General features: G+C 42.4%; 1 protein-coding gene across 2 annotated transcripts in view; it reads right to left on the bottom strand.

Moving 5' to 3' along the window:
* The window catches only part of LOC133345552 (disintegrin and metalloproteinase domain-containing protein 12-like), a 158,691-nt gene that overhangs the window by 50,559 nt on the left and 82,998 nt on the right, over positions 1-25,134 (bottom strand). For both annotated transcript variants that reach the window (XM_061556434.1, XM_061556433.1), the window contains exons 6-11: positions 20,806-21,001; positions 18,490-18,555; positions 14,529-14,600; positions 13,003-13,172; positions 10,811-10,895; positions 3,228-3,376 (exon numbers count right to left, since the gene is read on the bottom strand). In XM_061556434.1, the coding sequence (XP_061412418.1) occupies positions 3,228-3,376; positions 10,811-10,895; positions 13,003-13,172; positions 14,529-14,600; positions 18,490-18,555; positions 20,806-21,001 (738 nt within the window). The remainder of the gene's footprint in view (positions 1-3,227; positions 3,377-10,810; positions 10,896-13,002; positions 13,173-14,528; positions 14,601-18,489; positions 18,556-20,805; positions 21,002-25,134) is intronic.

Below are 25,134 nucleotides of genomic sequence, written 5' to 3'. Positions count from 1 at the left end.
GCTGCATAAGCATTACTGATGTGCTCTCCAATGGGATTTGTCGGGTCGTACTTCATATGTTGGCGTTTCACTCCATATGCTGGGAGCTTCTTGAATTATTGAATATTCAATATTCAGCAAGTGAATATTCAGGGACTGAAAAAAGTTCCCAGCAACACGACGTGAAACATCAGACATCTTGTGGAGCGCTCAGTGCAATCTAAACACCCGTCTTAGAATCAAAATCTTTATTTATCCTGCATTAATCCGATGAGATATGACGCTCTTTTTCATATATGTCCAATAGGGACGGGTAAGCCAATCGGAGAGCTGTATATCCGGTTTGAAACCTATTCGTGCTGCAGCCCATGTCCACTGCCATTTCCCCACTGCAGAAATATCAAATTTATAGGAACCATTATGAACAGTTCCGAAATAAACATTCGGTATTTTGACAAATGCCTGTATGGCGTGCTGTCGCATATATCGGCCCACTTCAACTACTGTATATGACACAACCGCGAAAACGTACGCATGTATACGAGTCATTATTTAAGCATCCCATCAGTGAATGTATAAATGTACAGTAAAAAAAAGAAACCCTCGGAATAACTCCGAATAAACTACAAGGGTACAGTTAAGTCGCTTTTAACGTAGACGGAGGTTGCAATTCAGCTCCAGCATTTGTTATTTTTGGCAGATGTAAGCTCTCCGTGTTTATTGGTGGTGGGAGATGGGGAACGCTGGCCAAGAGAGTGATTAGCCAGCTTAAAAAAAAACATGGTAATGGTTGTGCTTGAAGCGTGTTTGACAGACAAGGTGATATGGCCTTTGCGACATTGCATGGGGGAGGGCATTCCGAGGCTGGCTAGGGAGTCAGACGGTGTCAAGGTTGTAGGCTCGAGTGATTAACAGAATGAAATGGATTGATTACTGCCTCAAATAATTGTGTTCAAAAAGGCCATTCTTAGGCAATCATTCGAACGGGTAACCACGTGTGTATGCCCGGTCAAATCGGATTAAAATAGCTAGAGCAATAGAGGCAGCTTGGGTTATTATATATAAACACTGTAGCATCTTCAAGCATACACATAATCCATCACAAGCCCCAAGCCTTAGTAGGATGTTTGCCAAATTATTGGTTTATGGCGATCCTGTGTGGGTTTTTTTATAACAGATTTTACAAGAAATTTAAATACATATGTGAAATTTAGGCTGTTATATAAAAAAAATTGAAATAAAAAAACTCTGCAAATCAAAAAAGCAAAACAGTAAACACAAGACTACAAATTGTTATTATAAAGAACTCATTGGGGACTCACATCGCAACCCCAATTGGTGACAATTCATTGAACCAGAAGGAGAAAATCATTGTAGTCATGGTGGAAAGAGATGTACACGGTTGTAAATTTTTATGCAATAATTATGAACCATACTTGACCATGCATTGAACAATCCCATTCCAAACAACCTTACAATATGCACACCATTCATATGTATGTATGTTGGACTCCTATTCGTACTGCACAACGACTTCTGTGCTATTCAGAGGTCCGGGGGAAGGACAACAAATTGAATACAAAAATATGTCATAAAGAAATGAGTTTTCAATTTAGATTTAACAGTGCATAGCTCCAGCGGCTTCTAATATCGGAAGAAAGAGCGTTCCAGACGACCGCAGGAGCGAATCTGAAAGTGCACGATGCAGTGACCGTATTTGTTAGATGGTTATCCAAAAGCTACCAATGTTTTAATCCACTGCTGGTTTAAGGCGTACCCATGGCATGTTGACCACATGGGCTGTCATACTTCACCATGGGGAGTGGGAGGGGAGGGAATATGTTTGCCACAGATGTTAGCCATGGCGAAAACTCCAGAGGTTTTCAGAGAAACGTCAGGGGAAATCAAGCAGCACACAATCGGATGTGCATTAAATTTAAGGCAAAATAAAGTAGGCAATATTTTCAAAGTATTTTGTGGAATGTACACAGGGAATTCAATGCAATCGTTCAGCTCGAGTTTGCTCGAGTTTTTATATTTTTTTACGATAGTGACACTAATGAAGAGAGTGAATACACTATGTAACACGAGTTTTGTTCCTGGGTAGTAAGTGTTTTTTTCTAATTGCTTATGCCTCAAAACTATAGAAAATGTCTATTATTCTCCACAAACTTTGCTGTTGTGACCAGGACTTTATATGAAAGAATGACACGTCTTCTCACTGAAAATATGTACATTTCAAAATATCACTGTTCTGGCCACAAAAGCAAAGTTTGTGGGGAATAATAGCCATTTACTGTACTTTTGAGGCATAATCAATTAGGAAATAACACTTCCTACGGAGGAAAAAATATATATATAGTTTATTGTTACACAGTGTTATCAGTAACCAGGTGTCATACATCATCCATGACAGTCGTGTGCTTTATTTAGCAAGTGTTTCAAAGAGACTCGTGGAAATCTTGCTCACATGATGGGTTCTCAATCTACTTTTTAAAATTGCTCTACTCTGGCTGTACCGGGTGGAGTGGTGGCACTGTGTTTAGCATGCCTCGCTATGAACCCAAAGACTCAAGTTTGATTCCTGGCCACTACTAACATCATTGGCAAGTGATATCGGAACTAGTCCCTTCCCTTCCCACCACCATGTACCTCTCTACCAACCTCCGATTAGCACGGTTGCCTACGTACGGTGCGAAAGAAGTTCAACATACATACAGCCTGCATTAACCAGCATGGTTAGGTATGCTAAAAACAAGATCTATTAACAACATAGCAAAGGGGAGGGATTTATCCATTTCTGGATTGAGTATGGATAGATGGATACGACTACCGTTGTTATTTACACAAGTTTCTGGGGATACTAGCGTAGTGTAACGGTTAGCACACTGGACGTGCCATCGATTCGTTCTCAGTGCGGCAGGTTCAAACAACGATGCAAGTTGCTTGGATCCCCCGTGCCTCGATCCATCCACCCACTGTTAGTCGATGGGCAGGTTGCGCGTAGTGGGGGTGAACCGTGGGGGACTCCCGCATCTTGAAGTTGTCTGGCCAGTGTCGAAGAAGAGGCCAAAATACCTTCTCTTGGAGGAGGCTCTAGAGCTCCCCTCTAGTAGAAGCTCCCTGCTCACAGCAGCGGCACAATAAAGCAATTGCAAAGCCGCACCTTCATCCTTGGCTGGTTTACGATACATGCGAGCGCGCGCTTCGTTCCACATCGAATGTCGAATCTCGCACGTGGGGCTTACCCGGTTGATGGTGCCATGATGCAGCCGCCCTGCTCCGAGTTGGCTTGGCAGTGGCACTTGCGCTCTGGCGTGTCGTGGTTCATGCCGAAGTTGTGGCCCATCTCGTGGGCCATGGTGGCCGCCAGTCCCACAGGGTTCACCGCGTGGTCCTGAGCGAGCGGACGGAGCAAGACAATACTGCTTGGCCAGTCCGCATTAAACAGAATGAGCGTTTGAGGACCGCATACCATTGCTCATTGGCAGCGCTGAGGTCGAGGTGACTTTGATCGATAATACCGATAACTGGAAATAAAGTTTAACACGTAGGCTTTCGCGACCAATATCATCCATAACAGAGGTTTTTTGGGTTAGATCTCGTAAATATATAAATATGTCGTTAAAACCCGCCACCACCCAACACAGCCAACTAGTAAGGGTTGTCACGTAAACAGAACATGGCCAATTCGTCACTAGTACAGCACACCGGTGTGTTGGAGAGCCAAGCCACAACATTTACAAACTGGCTTCATCGCCTGATGAAGCTAGTTGTAATTACTGGCGACACGTCGTACTCAGATTGTAAATGTTGTGGCTTGGCTCTCCAACACACCGGTGTTCTGTACTAGTGACGAATTGGCATGTTCTGTTTACGTGACAACCCTTACTAGTTGGTTGTGTCGGGTGGTGGCGGGTTTTAACAACACATTTATATATTTACGCGATTTAACCCAAAAAAAAACTCTATTATGGATGGAAATAAAGTGTTCAGAGTTTAGCATTTTTGTGTTCCACAATATATTTTTAAATAAATAAATTCTACCCACATTCTGGAGATGGGTGTTCATAAAACAATACATGATGGTGGCAGAGGTTTTTTTCTAAGCCACCAATTTATTTTACCGTCATTGCACATAATGTTAAATAAGTGGTGATTGACACGCTCCGATTATGCACATTAGAACACCGTTCCAGTGCCCGGAACTCGGGGAACTTATCTTCTGCATTGCAAACTTGCATTTATAATTATATAATTTTGTATCTGTGCTTATAGACGGGTGTTCCTTCCCCGCCCCCCTAAACCGAGGGGGACTGGGGGGAGGCGGTATGAAATAGAGAAGAGCGAACAACAGTGAGTGATGATACGGGGTCCTTAAACCACATACAAGCAAATCATGGGACCTCCTTTGCCAGTACCAAAATATACTAATAGGGTTTTTCCCCTTTTTTTGGCAACAAAAACTGACACCTTTTGCAAGGAATCATGCTTACATTAACCACAATACTTGCAGTCAAATGCAAAGGAAGTCCCATGATGTAGCTGCTCACCCCGAGCTCTCATTACTCTGGTAGTGCGTTGTCTTTGAACTGTGCGCCTTTTGGCGTCATCTGGTCGAACACCATATGAGACTAGGCTCTAAAGAAAGCTGTCTCTGGTGTGGACCAATCAGTTTCAAAGACAATGCATAAATGATCAGAGTATTGTTTTTTGTTAGCATTTGACTGCATGTATTGTGGTTAATGTAAGCATGATTCCTTGCAAAAGGTGTCAGTTTTTGTTGCCAAAAAAAGGGGAAAAACCCTATTAGCACATACAAGCAGTCAACATTTTCTCACGAACATACAACAGCACGGCTCAATGCCACATAGCTAACCAGCCCATGCATACCACCGTCCGATAGATATCACCCCACCCCGCCCCGCCCCACCCTCCCTTTTTTGGTGAGAAAAGTTATTTTTAAGGGTACGGTGGGCAGGGATGCGGAGAATTTGAGTGACCACTTATGGAAACCAGATGTAATGCAAGCACCAAAATCTAGTTTGTTTACACAGTAGTCACCGACATGCTCCATTGACATTAGAACCGTACCCAGAGCCTCGTTGGAGGTGGGAACGAAAAAAATACGATTTTCCCTCCCCAACCCAAAGGGTTATATTGGACAAACACAGCCGAAAGGACAGCTCTACCCAAAGCTGCCATCCTGGGACAACCAAAGTGTCCAGACGGGAGCGGTTGGTAAAAGTGCGAGGTGGACGCCACACTGCCAGCCCCCCACCCCATCCACCGCGCTGTCCAGCTGGGGTGAGTTCGCGAGGTCTTGGTCCAGCTGGTCTGGACAAGGGAACCTATCGAAACATTTCCCCCATGTGGGGGTCCCGATTGTTTAACAGGCACCAGTGAAGAGCCCGGATGTGCAAACCTGGCCCACCGCAGTTTCTCGACGATCGCAGCCACGTGGCCTAGGATTATCAGGGATTTACTCGCTTGACCTCGCTTTTCCTCAGGGAATATGGGCAATGGACGAGACTGATGAGAGTGGAAGCCAAAGGAGAGACGATGCCCGACAACAGGTCTATGACAGAGATGGAGCAATTAAATATAATCCTAAACGAAAATCTTTTTTTATTTTACCAGGTAAGGCCCACTGATCTATATAGCTTTTTTCAGAAGTGACCTGGCCACAAAGGAAAGCTTAACGAAGTGGCTTATCATGTGTAAATGCATAGCAGCCAAATATTATAAATGTATGTTTCCAAGTGTGGAGAAAAAAACCGGAGGAGCTGTAGAAAAATCCACCTGACCACGGGGAGAACGTGCAAACTCCAAATATACAGCAAGCGTCAGGGCTGGGATCGAACCCATGGCTCCTGTATATCAGGCGAGGTAGTCAACATCTCGCCACCGTGTGCATGAGTTACAGGGGTTGTTGCATAGAAAGACTGAGAGATGGCAACTACCTTTTACCTGCAGTGGATAAATCAAGGCTAACATAAAATGAATATATCTATATTCATGAGTGCACGTCACTCTTTCAACAGCAGCATAAATGGCAAGAATAAACACACCGTGTGAGCACATTATAAGAAATGTAAAAATTCCCGTTGTAAAATATTAGTAAGCAGCCAAGCGTGCAGGTAAATAAGAGTGGATAGCAAAAATAGGATCATTGCTGTATGAATAAGACCAAATGCAATCTAGCCTTCATTGTTGTAAAAATCTTTTAAACAAACCGCACGTTTCAATTTTGTTCACAAACATCCAGCCTGTTGGGCTAAATTGGACCACGCTCTGAGACACTACAGCACATTACCAATTATGCCAATGCTGCATACGTATGATAGATGCAACTTAAATATGTTCGGTTGTGCTTCACACTATATTTAAAGCCACTAGCCCCACTATTGCAAACAAGCTACGCTGAAATACACCGAAAAATAACACATGCAGAAAATCTACAGCATCGGTATAAAATAGGAAATATGTTCAAACGATAGGCAGGGGTGCTTAAAATGTACTATCTGAGGGTACATGGAATATGTATTCTTTGTCCTGCTTCTGTGAAGTGATTGAAATAACTCAGATTATTTAGAGCCAAATTTTGGTAGAGTGATGTTTGTTTAAAACTATACGTACAGGATGACCAGCCACGTTGGCTGTGCACAGCTTTCCCATCACTGAAGCAATGCCGTCCATCTGATTTATGGCTTCCAGCTTTGCACACTATTTATTTCAACATCCTCTGCTCTATCCGTGCTAGGCGGCTGTAACCCGACCTAAATAAAACATATACACTCAGGGATTCAAAAACATTTCAGCAGAAAAAGGCTTAAGATGAAATAAAATATTGTTTTGTCCTCAAGATATATGCACCGCTTCAAAATGTTGATAAAGAATCTCAGACATTTGTTAAAATTACAATTTCTTAAACTGTCACTTAGTCCATGGGCTATGGTGCTAATTGGTGCCACCTCAGGTAGCAAAACTTTAGCCGTACTCATTTATTTATATGGATAATAAGGGTGAACATTTGAAAACCCACTCTTTCAAATGGCGATGACATATTCGCTGCTATTGGCCACATGAATATAATTCATGACGAAAGCGTGTACTATATCTATAAGCCATCTTGTGGGCACGTATATATCTGTATTGTAGCGCTGGCCTTAATAGGTGCCTGCAAACATTACTTGCCTCAACAATCCTCTAGGGGTGTTTTTGTGCTGTGATAGCGATGGTACAGTGCGACACTACAATTGTGGAGCGATATCGCAGTGGTTAGTGTTCTGCACTGAAAACCCAGTGACTTGGGTACAATTCACTCGTGGAAAAAGTTGTATATGAACATGGTTTGGGTCTCCCTTGGGTCTATTCCAGTAGCCAGTCCAGCATGTAAGCATAAGCATTGGGGACAAAAGTAGCTGGGGGTTGTCCAGGCCACACCATTGCCTCATACGCTCTGTGAACAGCGCTCGCCCCAGCAACCAATACGGTTTTAACGGAGGATCTTTTTCTTCTCTGTATTATGGTGCCAAATGTTACCCACATGTATGTGTTTTTTTAAGGCACTCTGATTGCCGTGGTAAATTACCACTTATATAAACTCACCACGATTGCCATTAATGGTGCTTCACACGCCATAAAAATTTATAACAGGACAATGTTCATGGCAATAGGCTTCACACTTTCTTTGGTGACCGAAAAGTGCAATTTGGCTCAAGTGCTGCCCGTTTAATGTCTTCCCTCTGTTGTGTGCCAGTGTTTGTGATAGGAATGATGTGAGCTTAGTTTTGCTTTATTTCAACTTTTCAAAGACACGACTCAGTGGATCAGTTCATACGCATGCTCATTGGATGCTTCTGAATGGCTGGGATGAGAGTCAAATAGCGGGTAAGGAAACAAAAATAAAATAAAAAATGCCCCTCTTTGTGGGAAGTTTGACATTTGGAACTGAGGTGACAAGCTGTGCACAAAAATTACTATTCCAGTGGAGAATTGAGAATGGCTGGAATAATTTAGTTCAACCTTTTTTTTATTTTAAAGAATTCACAAAAGCTTTAAAAAGTTAACCTAACATATAAAGGAAATGTTGTATTGCTTGCAATATTTTTCTTTGCCGATGTAAATGTGCCAACGTGAACGCCGTAACGTACTCTTGTGCAGAGTGACATTACTTAAAAAAAAACACAAGGAAATTGTGTTTGTTTCCTTGGGACAGCCTGGTCATCCCGGGTTGGAGGTGAGCAATGAGTTTATTTTTGCAGGCATAAGAAAGAAGGGAAACAGACATTTGTTTTTTTTTTACTTTGGCAGGCAACACTGGGCAATTGTGATAACAACCACGTATTGTACCCAAGCTTGGTGTCAAGATAGGCTACAACGGGAAGCAGCTGGGTGAAGAATCACATTGGACGCCACCCGCCCCTCCCCTGGCACATCCTGGAAATTATGAAATTACTAAATGTCACCACATCCCATTCCCACCAACCACTCTGGCTGATCCACACTGCCCCCCTTGCCCCTCCCAGCTGCACATTCATTGAATGAACATCACGTGCCATTACCTCTTCCCTTGGGACATGGAGCCAGGGAGGAAATAAAGTAATAAATAATTGAACCGTTACTATGGGGACCTCATTTGCCAGTAAAAATATGATAATTGGTTCTTTACCCTTCTATCTGGCAACAAAACTGACACCTTTTTGCAAGGAGTCATGTTTGCATAGACCGCAATACCTGCAGTCATAATACAAACAAAAGAACATAACTCTGATAATGTGCACTGTCCTTGAAGTTGATTGGTCCACACCCGAGACAGCTTTCCTTCGAGCCTAGTCTCATATGGGTTGGACCAGATGACGCCAAAAGGCGCACAACTCAAGGACAATGCACCATCAGAGTATGAGAGCTCGGGGCAAGCATCTACACTATGGGGACCTCATTTGCCAGTAAAAATATGATAATTGGTTCTTTACCCTTCTATCTGGCAACAAAACTGACACCTTTTTGCAAGGAGTCATGTTTGCATAGACCGCAATACCTGCAGTCATAATACAAACAAAAGAACATAACTCTGATAATGTGCACTGTCCTTGAAGTTGATTGGTCCACACCCGAGACAGCTTTCCTTCGAGCCTAGTCTCATATGGGTTGGACCAGATGACGCCAAAAGGCGCACAACTCAAGGACAATGCACCATCAGAGTATGAGAGCTCGGGGCAAGCATCTACACTATGGGGACCTCATTTGCCAGTAAAAATATGATAATTGGTTCTTTACCCTTCTATCTTCTATCTGCAAACATGACTCCTTGCAAAAAGGTGTCAGTTTTGTTGCCAGATAGAAGGGTAAAGAACCAATTATCAATTGAACCGTTACTTTTTTTTTTACAATACCAAAAATGGTGTGGAAATGTACATGTTATTTTAGTTTCATTTCCAGAGTTAGATAAAATACTATGGAATGAATGCAAATTAATAATAAAAAAAGACATTTATTGGAGGTTAAATGTTATTGGAATATTAATGACAATCTTTTATCAGCCTTGGTAAATCCACTGCTCGATAAAAAAAAACCTACCCACATGGCCACCATCTCTCTCACGATCGCGCGACAATCCACCCAATGCTCGCACACGAGTTGATTGTACTGCTGTATCTCCCAGCGGGACGCAATTTGGGACGTGTTCCGTTCCCCGGCTGTCATTTTGCTTCACCATCTGCCATTATCCGTTCCGGCAACGTGTCCTGCCCAAACCCACTTCCTTTTCGAGAATAGTTTTAATGATGTAATTAACCTTACGTATGTTCTCCAAGCCATATGTTCCTCTCTCTCTCTCAAAGTGTAATTTAAAGCTTGCATCTCTCCACACTTCATCATTCACTCTTCGGTTTTTTGTTAGATTTTTTTTGTTAGTGTCCATATTACTGGACCATATGCGCTTCTCGATAGTTCACACCAATGGGAAAAAAAAACTTTCTTTTTTCAGGGAAGAACATTTAGATTTGTATAGGTATGAATAAATTAAATTAGCTGATATTTGCATGAACCTGAAATGAATAAATAACAGGTAACCAGCAAATATACTTCTGTGAGCTTCCTCATATATCAGCGCCTGAGGCTTTAGTGAGGTTAAACAAAGGAGGACTTCTACAGCAGATCAAGAAGCACTTTATTCAACCAGACTCAAAATAATGTGTGATCCAGCCAGATCACAAACCATTTTCCTCATTCTTCAGATATTTTATTTTCAGCCCTTAGACCCGACTCTCGCAAAATTAATTGTAAAAATAGCGACCATCATACAAAGTTGTGCATACACGCAAGCGCTATCTTCTTCGGTGAAACGTGAAATTCCTGATGAGGAATATAAAAAAAGACAACTCCCAGTACGACAGTGACGATGGACAAAACACCAGGAAGTTATAATAAGCAGAATACGACAGCAATTACATCATGCGTGCCAAGTAAACGAGTATGCACATGCCTATTTCTAAATATCTTTTGATTAAACGAAATGTTTCCCTTTTTTAGCGGTACTGTCATGCACATTGCGCATGACACAGTGCGCATCACATTGAAAATTTGCCATTTCCATGTGGAGGGCACAAACGTAAAATTATTATTTAAGCGTACAGTGTGACTTAGCTTTGGGAGATACAATTTTAGGAATCTCCAAGAGAAACCTCCATTACATTGACAGCACAGTCATCCGAATAGATTGAATGTTTCTGGTTTCGGCCGATGAATGCTGATGTTGCACGCTGATTTTGTGTGTGTGTGTGTGAGAGAGAGAGACCAACCAGGGGCACCCTGGCATTATTCTCACCATGTTTACTCCACCCGACTGCTCGGCACTGCACATGCTCATGAGAGGGGCCATCCCAATGGTGGTGCCTTGAAAGGAAATTCCTCTGTTAAAGGGGAGGGGGGGGAAAGAAATGACAAAACAATGACATAAGCAATAGAGAGGCATGTTATTGCTTAATGTCTCGGAAAAAATGGTTGTGGGGTTTAATGTGTGTCTGTTACAGTTCTGTTATTAGCAGTTACGGAGTGTTATGTAAAAACTCGCTGATCGCCGTGGTGGAGCGCAGTGGGCAAAATGTGGCAAAGGTAAATGTGCGGCCCTACAATGTATCTGCTCGTGCCACTGCTGGCAAAATAGCCTCCAACTACACGAGAATGAGCTACAGAGAGACGCTATATCAAGGCATTTAGCCTACTTGTCAGTGCTGGCGAGGTGTCTGAGAAGTAGGTTTGGAGTTCCTGCCCGTCACTCCACCATGTGCAATCTACCGAACGAAGACGCTGTATTCTTGGGTTTTTTCGGTAAAGTCACGTAGGTAAAATTTTAAAACTAAAATTAATAAAAGTAAAAGAAAAAATCACGACGTTTCCGAGGCAACACAAGCTTCCGTCTTCAGCTGGAAGCTTTTTTTTCACTAAAATTAATAAAATTTGAATAATAAATTTTTGTTTTCATTTTTTACCTACGTGATTTTACCGAAAAAACCAAAGAGTATGAATCCTTGCAGTCACGAAAGCTTCAAATCTAGACTACGCTGTACCCATTTTTATTTCTGGGGGGGGGGGGGGGGGGGTTGAAAATACTTACACTTTTTTTCTGGGAGATTGAATCTAACTTGATAACCACTACACCACATTTTTCTGTGTGATAAGATATTTTTTATATCTTTATGTGAAGATACCGAGCAAAGGATAGTTTATTTCATTATTTTATTTTCGGAATTTCAAGTGATATTGATACATTACATTCAGTATTTGAAGAAGCAGTGAAGTCAACTAAGTATGCAGAATTCAAGTTTACATCGATATTTGAGTTTCAAATATATGCACGATAGATTCAGTTCAAATTAGTAACTTAAGGTGTTTATAATTTGCAATAAAATTTAGGTGTTCTATATTAACACCTTTCTTTGCCAATATACATTTATTTAAATTGCCAAGCAGGAATAATGAGTCATGCAAATTAAACACCAAAGGCTTTAAGAGTTAGATAATGGAAATTAATGAAAAGTATTTTGGGGGCCAAATTAAGAACAAAACCATTATGAAAATAAACAGACCGCGTTTTTGTTGATATAAAAAAGCAAGGCTATGGAAATTTCCCATTTGTGCTTTATATTGTTGTGCCTGAAGGAATTTATATTAAAAAAACATGTATTTTTTACTTGGACAATTTTGAGCTGGGCATCTGTTGAATCTACAGTCTAGCTGGAAGCTCGAAATTACAATGTCTCTCAGCTTAAAAAACAAACATCAACATTGGCAAACGGCCATGTTTTTGGTGGACCCAAATAAAATACTAACATCGACTTAAAGCTTTCGTGACTGCAGGAATTCATATTCTTTTGGTCTTTCGGTAAAGTCACGAAGATAGGTTCAAAGGAAATAACAAAATAATCACAAGAAACTACGACGTTTCGATCACAACACAAGCGATCATCATCAGACCGATCCATCTACGTGACTTTACCGAAAGACCCAAAGAATAAGTAACTAACCTGTGCTACTGTGGGATTTCTTTAAATTGTGATGGGAAAATGTCATGAGAAACAACTGCTATTAACAGCACAACGGGAGCATCTTTTGCATTTACTACCTCCCACTCCCTGCCGAGAGACACTGCACTGAGATAGTCTGCAGAATCTTAGCGGTGTCCTGTTGTGTGTGCCCTGCTGGAGAGTGGTGGCACAGCGGTTAGTGCACTGCGCTAAAGCACCTGACAGCTCGAGTATGATTCCTGGCCACGTTGAACATTAGTAGCAATTGTGTGAGCCAGCTCTAGGCCTCCCCCCTTAGTCGAATTAGCCTCAAATTACTACCCGATACGGTGTGTTACACATCAGCACTGATCAGACAAAGGCGGGTCGGGCATTGCACTGGCCACACCAACTCGTCGTGTGCTGTGCCGCCCTTATCAGGTGCTCGCTAATTGCAATCGCCACCAGTCTGTGCGTCTGTAGTGGCAATCTTTATCTTCGCCCTGCTACTTACGTCACGAGCTGCGCATTGTCGTGCTTCTTGCGAGTGAGCAGCTGCTTCTTGCGCCAGTCGAGAAATTCGTAGAGCGTGGAACTCGCATCGACAGTCACCGCACTCTTGTCGCTATCTGTCCACACCTCCACTCCAACCAGCGCAATCCGAATGTTCAGCGAGCGGTAATACTGACAAAAAAAAAACACCCAACGAGAGGAGATTAAAATCCAGTATATTTTATGAGGCCAATATATGCTTATTTATGAGCACCTTGTGAATCCAAGCGTGTGAGAAATGCACTTTAAGGAAATGACCTCTGCTAATTTATTAGCACGGTTTAAACATATTCACATTATTAGGTAGACGTTACCTCCAACTGACTTATGGCTACCAATCTGTACAAAAATTAAGAGTCGGTCGAGATGAAAAATGACACTCGCCGATATCTCTTACCAGTCTATATTGCACGTGGGTATTTTCTTAAAACAAAAAAAATCATCACCTTTCCCATTACCACAGGGGTTACGCTTGCTCCGATGAGAATCACTTACCTGCTGTATTCACTAAATGTTTTGTTTGTTTTGGCAGGTGGTATATTGTGCCATACACGAGCTCTAATGACAAATCTGAAGGACTACGTGGGGTGGCATTCACCACTTTCCATTGATTTGCCTTAAGGTGCACGTTTCACGACTAAAAACTTCCACATTGCCAATTTTCAAGATCATTATAGCCCGATACAGCATGCCAACGCGGCTCACAAAAAAACTGGGTATCACCATTCACGTAGGAACAGTCTCAACGCCACTGAACCATACGGAGGAAGGGAGATGAAAGGTGGGGGGGGGGGGGGGGGCGCCCCCCGCGGCTGCTCCAACCAAGTGAGGACACTGCGTCGGGGAAAAGATGGAAATGTAAATGGGGAGAGGAATAACCGGGGAAGGGGAAATATCACAAACCTAATGAGGGAAAAGCTCGGGTAGGCAGGGGATGGGGGAGAGGTTAGAGGAGAAAATGGAGAGGGAAGGGACAAAAGAAAAAACCCTAAAATCAAATAAGGTGCGTGTGGCCTTTGGGTGTTTATGCTGTCCCTCCCAGAATTATTGCCCATTTAAAGAGCACTCGGCTGACGGAATGGCAGCCGAGGAGTTAAATGCGTCCGAGAGGACACCCACCGAAGAGACGGAGTGATGAAATTGGCTCGTGTGCAGGCACTTGAATTAGTATATTGCAGAATGAGAGGTAGGGGGCTGATTAAGGAAGCCTTAATCCAGCAGTAGATAGACTGTGGATGATGATAATGATTATACTTCAGGATGGCGCAAAAAAAAGGCTTTGCACCACGTGTGAGGGTACAATGAAAAAATGACAAGGCTCAGTGCTAAGCCCTCCAGTTTCGCTTAATTAATGAAAAGTGCACAGGAGCTGCTGAGGATGAGACAACAGGGAGCATGAGATTATTGTGGAGAAATAGGGTTATAAAGGGCTAAACAGAGCCTTGTGTCCAGTGCAAGAATAAATATTACCAAAATATACCAACCCACCTTGTCCACATGATTGGCCACATCTATCATCCGCTGCTTGGTCCTTGTAAGATCTTTGTTTTCACGATTGTACTAAAGGAAAAATGCAAAACAACAACAACAACAGTGCTTGCGTTTGTTTAAACTAATTTCTTGTTAAAAATAAACCCTTAGCAAAAAAAACCTGTTGCCAATTAAAAAAACAACATTGCTGATAACACATTTGATAGCACATTGAAAAGTTTGGCATTTTATCTTAAGTTTGGCTTTTTGTGCAAAAATATATTTACGACGTGGAATGCAATTTTTGTACGAGATATAAAAGGTGCAACCCCACAATTGCCTGCTCATACCACTGCTGGCTGAAGCACCTCCACCCAAGGGAGCTCTAGAAAGCCCTATTCTTCCACACTGACCAGATGTCTTGGTAGAGGTGAGTGTACCCACACTTTACCTCACTATACGCTACGTGACATGCGACTGACTTAGCGTACCCATTTGTACCGGGCTGTTAACTCCCTCGCCTGGTATGCAGAAGGCCGTGGGTTCGATCCCAACACTGACGCCTGTTTCATTGGAATTTGCATGTCCATCTCCCCATTGTCGCGTGGATTATTCTCCTGGTGCTCCGGATTTTCCCCTCCACATTTAGAAAAATGCGTTCAGAGTATTTGGCTGCGATACATTTCCACGCAATAAGTCACTTTGTTGAGCTATCATTTGTGTGCCAGGTCGTTTCTGAAAAAATAGCGATACAGCTCAGAGGGCTTTACCTGGTGAAATAAAAAATAGTTGAGTTAATAGTTTAGGTTATACAGGTGTGTAGACAGAGGCGCGTGGAGTGTAAGGAAAGTGCCACATTGTTGCAACCACCGCACATTCGATTTTGGCAAATTAATAACTCGTGGGCTTTCCATTGAGTCCAAATTAATAATCTAAAAACAGTTAGACGTTGTTATTCTTGGAAGTGTGTGTTACAAGCCACGTGCTTGAACCGACATCCACGTGATCGCCCCTACAGTACAGTAGTTGCATATCTTTACAACAGTTGGATTGATTGGCGTGGCTCTGCGATTCACTTAATCGAAATCGTTAGTTGTGCTTCATTTTGAGTGATTTATCCGATCATTTTTTTTCTTTTTTTGCTACAGAGATCCGCGGAAAATTTATATTTTCTGGTTTATCCGCGATTTTAGGATTATCCACGGCCATCCTCCCCGGCATTGGCGATAATAATCGAGTCTACAGTAGTGAGAATAGTTATTGCAGAATGTAAACGTGTAAACGTATTTACATATATACACACACGTATATAATCTGCATTTATTTTACTTTATGTAAAATGTAAAATAAATGCTAAATGGAGATTGTTTATCTAACTTTCAGATTAGAGAGAAGTGCACACGCTAAAACGTAAATAGTCCATAACCTACATTTTAACATGCTACATTTAGAGAAGAAATCCCGCCATAATAGCCATTATGAATTAATTTGAGTCACTAATGGATCTAAAGGATGCCCTTTATTTATTTACTTATTTACTGCCAACAGTTCCAGTCGAGCGTACATGTGCTTATAGCTTCGCGATCTAAAAGGACATGGTAGAATGTGAGCATTGGCAGATCTGACTTCCCAAAAAAACAATTCACAAAGGGACTATCGAAAAATCCCTCCCAGCTCAACGATATTAAAGAGTAAATACAACAATGGACTCGGCTCACAAGAGCAAAGAGCGTGGGTACAATAAATCCATTGCGCCAATGTCTGCACAACGTTGACCTACGTATCTCCTCAGGAGGAGTAAGTATGAAGGAAAGAATGTCTGCAAGCTTATACGTCCTGCGCCATACTGTCTCCCTATCGAGCAGAGCAAAGCCAGGAAGAATAAATCAAACACTTGCAAAACTAACAGAGTCTTATGTTTTTATTCCATTCACCCTTTAAAAGAGAACAATATTTCTTGTTTAAGGAGCAATTTTTCTTCGACACAATTATCTTTGCATTACTGTTGCAATTCAGTGCGCTTACAGTTTGTTACCTCCACGTGTCAGCCAATACATCAGAAACCGGGGCACAATTTAGTGGTAGTTTTCTGTTTGCAGAAGGGCCTCCATTATTTAACAGCCATGCCATTGTAGCAGGCAAACACACTCGAGATCGTTAGTTCTATATCTTGAATGTTTTTCCTTCTTTCCTGGGCTGGCCAAGTATAGAGCTGTGGAAGTAGCCTTTCCCAAGACAGCACCAGCTACATAATTAGAGATGCCATTGTTTGCATTTCAAGTGCCAAGAACACAAACATAAACTAATGAAAGCTACGTGTGTGGCAAGCCTGGGCAGGTTACGGGCTTAATGAAATTGCCTTTAATGTGACAACCCATTTGCAAGAGAAAAAGAAAGTCCCCACAACAAAATGCTGCATTAAAAAAAAACATTAATCATAGTAATTGCACAGTAACGGCTTTTGTTAATATAATCTTGAGCAATAATGTTTACACGCCTGTACTAATTATGGAGAACAAAACAAAACTCTGACGACAACAGCAGCAAAACTTTGCTCTTACAATAATTGTGATGCTACTTTGGCTACCATTTATACAAATATAAAATGTGCATTTGCATTGACAATAAAGCCGTCCAAAATGTGATATTTTTACACACACCCGCCCACGTGCACGCGTGCGTGATGTATGATTTACTGCAGACAAAGCTTCAAACGAAGCCACCACATTGAATTGAATACTAGGGGAACCTGTATCAACAAAATGTACCACCGTGCAGCTTGGCTGCATCGTGCGGAATGTAATTTCACTCCTAAATCCTCGTTTAGGAGAGCACCGATGTGAAATACGGCAATGCGGGGGCCTGTTTTAAGTGAGCTGCGTGCAACATCCAGCCTGCTGATTGTGCACTATTCAAATAACAAACGCATGAAAGCGCATTGCAAATAAAAAAAAATTCAAAGTCCACTGCAACATAATTTTAGCAGCGTGCTCATTAGGCAGGCTGTCGGTAGGTGGCTGAGCTACATTCTGCATTATTAAGAGCCCGCCTGGGCTTTGTTGACCAGGCTTTCGCTGCTGTGCTACCTTTGCTTCTGGTATATCTCATGAACTGCAGTAGCCTGCATTTGACCTTCTTGGATCCCTCTGCAATTGTACCTTATAGAAGGCCAAACTGTCTTATTTCCCAAGAGTAAAGAATTCAAGTTGAACAAAGGAACTCTTGTCAGTCGGATTTCTGGCACGGGCCAGGCATTTCTTTCATTTTATTTTGTTGCTGCAGGCATATTGATGGCCCCAATCTGTGATCACATAATCAGAAAGAATTGCAGTCACTTTTTTTTCTTCATAAAAACATTCAATTTTCTTCTTTCACCTTGACAGCCCACTTGCTAACTCCTCGGTTGAAAAAAAACGCGGACATCTGTTTATATTTTGAACGATGCTATGTTTACACCGAATTACCTACATAGCTGATTTTTGTAAAATAAAAATAATTGGAATAATGTTACAATGCGAAACAAACGTATCATATCCAGTTCAATTAAAATGTATCATAGTACTCCTGCCATTACCTTCAGTCTGGTTTTCAAACAATACAATTATATGCGTTTATAATTGACTCAGCCCATCATCACTCCAGAGTCGATACAACGAGTACCACTTTGTGGGGACGCCGTTACCTGTTGCCCTGTGCTGTAGGAATATTGAATGTCTACCACTGACTGAAGGCTGTAAATATTGAACAAGCAATGCTTCAATGTTCATTTAAACTGGGAAAGCACCTTGACCTGGAAACACACAAATACTGCGTGCACATATTGCGCCGAGGGAATTGTCTGCTTGCATATTTGTATCTAAAATGGTCTCATGAAATACTTATTTTAATGAGCATCAAGTGAAGAATTCTTTCACGTTGTTTTGTTGGTCAAAGTGTGCATTGTGAACAATTGTCTAATATACCATGACCAAAGGCTTACCTTGGCATTATCTGCCACAATGATAAGTTCCACGTACTTCATGTTCTTCAAAGCACTTCTTTTGAGCTGAATTATATATAAAATGGGGAACAATATTGTTACGTGATGCACATTTAAAAGCTGACTTTGTCCAACCAGGCACTAACATATAAAAGCCTTTGTAAATTTCAGAGTTCCATAACATACAAGCTCCTTTAAAAGGCCCAGGCAATTACCTCTGCTCGTATAATTTCATTTCAATGGAAATTAGTCCGATTGTAACCATTAATACAAATTTAACAGTTGAACCAAGTTGGCATGCATTCAATTCCACTGCACAGAATGCATGTTTTTGAGTGGCTTATTATACGAGTTTAATTGTAGATAAAAAACACATTTATAATAAGGCAGGAAAGCATTTTAAACCTCACAAGAGATGAGCTGAGAAGTGCATGAGCCATTAAAATACAAGCAGATATGTTTATAAAATGATATCATATCAGCAGATTACAGGGTATCTAGGTTACATCCTTGGCTGGCTATCAGAGGCTTTGTCCTAATGAAATGTCAAGTTATCAGGAAGATCTGTGCAAAGACTGTGATATTAAGACATATGCATGTAAATTCATTTAATTTTAACACCAACAACACAAAAAAAAACAGTCTGATGGCCTGTCGCTCACATACCGCAAACTAAAATTCATGTGACATTTCAGTTGGCTCACAAAAAAACAAAACAGAACAAATGTAAGTGACGCAAGAACGACGTGCAGTCCTTATTCGCGAATACGAGTCTCTCAAGATTTCCAGAGATTAACCAACTTCAACATCGTAAAATTAACCCGTAAAAACTAAGTTTTTCACTATAAATCCTTTATATGCGTGGCATCGGTTTTATTTTATTATTCATTTCTGTTTTCTTGAGTAAGAGTTTCATTTTTATCACATTGGTATTATAAATTAAATATAAGGAAAGTCGTATATAAGGACATTGGTCTTTGAAACGGGCGGCTAGAGTCCTCTCGTCCTCTGGCTTGAGATGGCTGCCACTTATGGGTCAGATGATTGCCTGCCACCATTAAGCAATTGGTAATTGAATATAAAAACATTTTTCCCTAAAAAGTGTAACATTTTGGAGAAAATAAATTGTCACGCACAACGAGTCTGTGTGCAAAATGTCAGCTCGATTGGATCACGGGAAGTGGGTTAAAAAACGACCGAAAGATTTGCATGGTCGTAAGCGTGCAAGCAAGCAAGTGAATGAACTTAATATAAAGGATTTAAAAATGTAATCTATCCCACCACATCAAAATTAGAACATTGCGTTAAGGTGGTGCAGCCCTGCAATTTCTCGCTCGTACCGTTGCTGGTGGAAGGGCTGTCACGAGAGGGAGCTGTAGAGAGGCCCTCTAGTGGGTGCTTTGGCCTACTCTTCCACATTGGCAAGATGTCTTTGAAGAAGAGGTTGAGAGTAACCACAATTCACCACGCCACATGTGACCTGCCGATCGACTTCTTGTGGTGTACCCATTTATCTTGCTGGGCTGTATTACGTGATCAAGGCTCAATGACCTTTTGGCACAGTCGGATTAACCCAATAACACGTTGTGCCTTTCCAGGGGCTTTGGTGTTCCTATGGGCCCCATGATAACTGCCAGTAGCCCTCCTAACGAAATGCCCCCCCCCCCTCCCCTTACTGAGCGATAAATGTAAAATGAGTCCACTGCTTTCTACATTGGCCATCAGCTGTTCAGAGCCTTTAGAGGTCAGCTGCCAGGGTCTTCAACACTCCTTTATCCGGCACTGCCTTTTGGCATATCCTTTTTTTTTGTATTTTCCCAATTTAATCCGGTTGTGCTATCGGTTGCATGTCTAGAGGTGAAAAATCCATTCAGAACACTCACAGCATGTCCCATTTGTCTGGGCATGACCTGTAAAAGGCAATTCCTACACAGAAACTCTATTTTTTTAAAGAATGCTTAATGTGACATTTCATATCCATTGCACATTAGGGGGCACACTTTCCCACAAGCTCCGCTCTGAGATTGTCACGCAAAACTCAAACTGATAACTTACATTTGTAAAGGTGTAATGCAGTCAAAGAGAGCACAGGAGCTAACTAATTGTATGCGATCGCTATTTTTGTTGTTGTCGCAGTCATTGTTGAGCGGGTCGAGAAGATCAACTCAGTGCCGGAAGAACCCAGTTGCAATCGGGGGGCAGCAGCGGCTGCCCAAATGTGAACTTGGGAGGATGGCGGTGGTGCCGTCTCGGCGCTCGCTCTCCTACCGAGCCACCTCCCACCGCCCCCCGCCCCCCTTTCAACATCGGCCTCACCCTGGCGTGGCCGTGAGAGTCGACCGGCGGCAGGACGGGGAGCTCGTGGCGCGCGTGCGTCTCGTTCAGGAGGTCGTGCCCGCACGTCCTCCCGTGGGCGAGCAAGAGGTCGGCGCGGTAGATGCGGTGGCGCCCGTCGCCAGCTCCTTCCAGCGGCTCGATTGCGTAGGTCACCTGCCCCAGCGTCACGAACCCCCTGGGGGAAATGCAAAATGCTCAGGATCGCACTTTCGTCCGAATGGCTTTTTAATCGTAGTTGTCGGCGCCATCCAGACAATTGATGTTGTAATATAATTTTGGCAACATGCGCCGTAAAAAAAAAACGATTGCATTGCACTATGCCAAGAATGGAGATCTTAAACAGATTACAGGACGGTCTGTGACTTCATTTCATACAGCCTCTAGGCCACGTGAAGTCTACCACTTGAAAACGGCCCACAAACAATATGAATCCTTCACTGCAAGCATCTCAGTTGCACTAATCGGCAAGCAGAAAGGAATATTTTTGACCGAGCACCGCCGTGTTTATAAGGAAGGTATACTCAATCATCTGGAGCATTGCAAGGGCTGCGTGCACTGACAGTGCTAAGTGACTCAAGTGTGTGGTAACGTGTTGCCCACCCTCAGTATTTAAAGGATTCGCCACCCCTGCACTATGCTCTAATGCAGGGATGTCCAAACCTTTTGCATAATGTGCAGATATCTGCAGGTCACAGACATATCACAATTAAATAACTACACGGATAGCAGAACAGGAATGGGGTGTATTGACAAAAACGACGAGAGAGATGAAAGGTACATTGAGAATAATGACACAAGGAATTGGGATGAAAATGTATTCAGAAGAGACGCATGAAAGTTGAAAGGATAGCTGCACAGGTACAGAATGCGGGGTAGCGAGAGCGCACTAAATTCTACCGCACACAAGTCCTCAATCGCATCCCTCACAGCTCACTGCCCCCCCCCCGCATCCCCACGTGGCTCCTGCCTGCCGTGCGAACAGGACGACTAATTAAAACTTACTTCACAAATGACTGCGACGGTAATTAACGTTTCATTTAAAGCTGCATTGACAGATTTGAGTGATGTCGTGAAACCGCATTTATTGAGTTGACGAGTCGGATTTGACTCTTCGGGCCGTTGTTTAAGGACACAGCCCCCACTCCCCCCGCCCCCACCTCCCCCCCCTACTTTAACGTTTGCAAAGAGAGCATGAAACTTGGAGTAAAAAATAATGCACGGGCATAATATGACTTTGAAACCCCCCACCCACCTCCTACGCATTTCACAAGTAGTGACTAATCCCATATCTGCATTTCCATAAATATGCTAAATTCATCTGTTGATATGCAAATTCTTTTGTCAAGGCGCTCTTCCCCCTCCAACCCAGCTTAAATATACGCTCCAAGCCTGGTGGTGTTTCATTCAGACGCTGTCTTCCCGACAGACCTGTTCTTCACCTGAGGACGGCTGCTTGTGTTGTGGCCGAAACGTCGTGAGAATTATTTTATTATGTTTAATTTTTTTTATTATTTTATTATTTTCATTCTACGTGACTTTACCGAAAGAACCAAGAAGATAAAAAATGGAATGTCAACAGAACGAGCTACCGCCGCCCACAGCGTAAGCAGAGGAGCTACACTGGGATCAGGATACTCAGCAGGCAAATAGCCCACTGGAAATATGCTGGAGATTGACAAACGAGCAGAGTGTCTCGTGTGTTCGAAGCCAGAGCTTCACAAATCACGAGAAAATCCGAGGCATCGTAGCGGCCAAATATTTTACATGGTAGTACGTTCCCTAAAACGATGCAAACATCATTTCTGGCATTTTCTAAATGCATCTAGGTGTTAATACGAATATTTAAATAACCAATAACAAGGACACTGCAGACATTGCAATTAACATTTTTTTCATTAAATATGATCCATAAAACGCATTAATAAATAATTAAAACTCTATTAATGTACAGCCACTTGTCAATCCACAGCTCGAAAAATCCATGCAGTGCAGTCATGGGGGTTGTTTGACCATACTTCACCACGCTGGTCAGTGCGAGTTGGTGAAAGGGGTCCCTGGGACCAGTTTCAGCTATCACTCGCCACTGATGGTAGCCGTGGCCAGGAATTGAACTCACGTTGGGAGATTGCTACGGCAGTGCGCTCAGCAATGTGCCACCAACCCATGATTCGATAGAGATAGTGGTACGGCAGTGGGACAGGGGCTATCAGCACTGCACTACTAACCCAGCAACTTGAGTTTAACTCTTGGTCACAGCTAACAACAACAACAACAACGGTGAGTGAAACCAGAATCAGTCATGGGCCGCCCCGTCCTTCGACCAACCACACCAACCAGCACCAACAAACATCGATCAGCAAGGTAAAAATATGGTAACCCCTCCCCCCATACCCCAACAACAAACTAACAGTGGATTGACAAAGGGTTGTAAATAATTATTTTATTATCTTTCGATGTAAAGCTTAGTATCTTTCACTCGACGGTTAATGGCATAGTGTATAGCAGATTGTATAATAATAAATAGTATAAAATTGCAATGTTTAACACAATGTATAAGGCAATATATAGTATCGTAATTGTATAGTGAATATACAGCAGTGTGATATACAGTAGGGTGGATAGAATAATACATAGTGTAATATTACACTATGTGGTGTATAGTAATATAGTATATAATTTAATGTTGAGTTTGTCTATGTCTATGACAGACCTGGTCTTCACCTGAGGACGGCTGCTTGCGTTGTGGCCGAAACTGTCGTGAGAATTATTTTATTATGTTTTATTTTGTATTATTTTATTACTTCCCTTCTACGTGACTTTACCGAAAGAATCAAGAAGATATTTTATTATCGTTAAATCAAATTAGACAGAACACGTGCATGTTCATTGGCACGTCAATCACGGGGTGGAGAAGGTATCATGTAGAGCGCACGTCAGGAAGAATAAGCCACAATAAGGTCCGGCAGGAGATAGGATTGGATAAATGGGGGGCTCATCTGGCATTGCTGTTTCATTGCTGATTACACTCATGATGAAACCTTCCACATTGCTTATTCCCATTATAGTGTTGCCACTACAAAGCTACGTGCAGGTGTATTACTTTTCCATGCCAACCCTCTAGTGACAAGCTCATGGTACTAAATGTGTAAGTTTCAGGTTGTGCCCTGTGTCAGAGGTCGCAACCGGGTACCCGATACCCGTACCCTACCCGATACCCGGCTACCCGTACCCAGCCGGGTACGGGTACGGGTACCCGTTTGCGACCCTGGTGCGACCGGGTACGGGTACGGGTAGACCGTGAGTCACTGGTGAGTAACTGTCACTCATTTCCGAACGTCTTGTCTCTTCTCACAATTCAAGTTCCTAGAATCAACCCACCCACGCTTGCAACATGGCTTCATCCCAGAGGTCGCAATCAGGTACCCGATACCCGTACCATACCCGATACCCGGCTACCCGTACCCGGCCGGGTACGGGTACCCGTTTGCGACCCTGGTGCGATCGGGTACGGGTACGGGTAAGGAATCAAAACCCGTTTGCGACCTCTGCCCTGGGTTGTCCGGCAAACTGTCCGACGTTTCGCTCCCAACACGTGTAGCGAAACGTCGGGCATTATGCGGAACGACACGCGGCATGGTACTCTTAATTCTAGATTTGAAGCTTTCGTGACTGCAAGGATTCATATTCTTGGGTTTTTTCGGTAAAGTCACGTAGGTAAAAAAATGTAGTTAATAAAAGTAAAATAAAAATAAAATAAAAAACACGACGTTTCGGAGGCAACACAAGCCTCCGTCTTCAGGTGGAACCGTCACAGCACGCTCGCTGTATCAAGTAAATGATACACAATAATTCAAGTAATTGATACAGCAAGCGTGCTGTGACGGTTACACCTCAAGACGGAAGCTTGTGTTGCCTCCGAAACGTCGTGTTTTTTATTTTATTTTACTTTTATTAATTTTAATTTTTTACCTCCGTGACTTTACCGAAAAAACCCAAGAATATGGTACTCTTACTCTCTGCTGACAATCATGCAATCAACAATGATAAAATCGCACTAAGGCTTTGTCTTTATTTTAACAGCAGATGCTGTAAAAGCATAAAATACGACTGCCAACTCGCATCAGTCTACCTCACACGATTTTCTTATTCATGGTGAACTTTACCACGGCACAATAATTCGGATGACAAACCATTTTTTGTTTGTTATCCTATTGGGTCTTTTCAAGAGGATAAACAACATTTACAGACGTAATGTGGAGATTAAATCGGGTCTTCATAGGTGGTTACTGACAAGCTCCTCGTAATGTC

The sequence above is a fragment of the Lethenteron reissneri genome, chromosome 22 (assembly GCF_015708825.2).
Source record: "Lethenteron reissneri isolate LAM-NWPU_2019-01 chromosome 22, ASM1570882v1, whole genome shotgun sequence".
Lineage (NCBI taxonomy): Eukaryota > Metazoa > Chordata > Hyperoartia > Petromyzontiformes > Petromyzontidae > Lethenteron > Lethenteron reissneri.
Note: the sequence above shows the minus strand (reverse complement) of the source record. Positions and strands in the feature narration are given on the sequence as shown.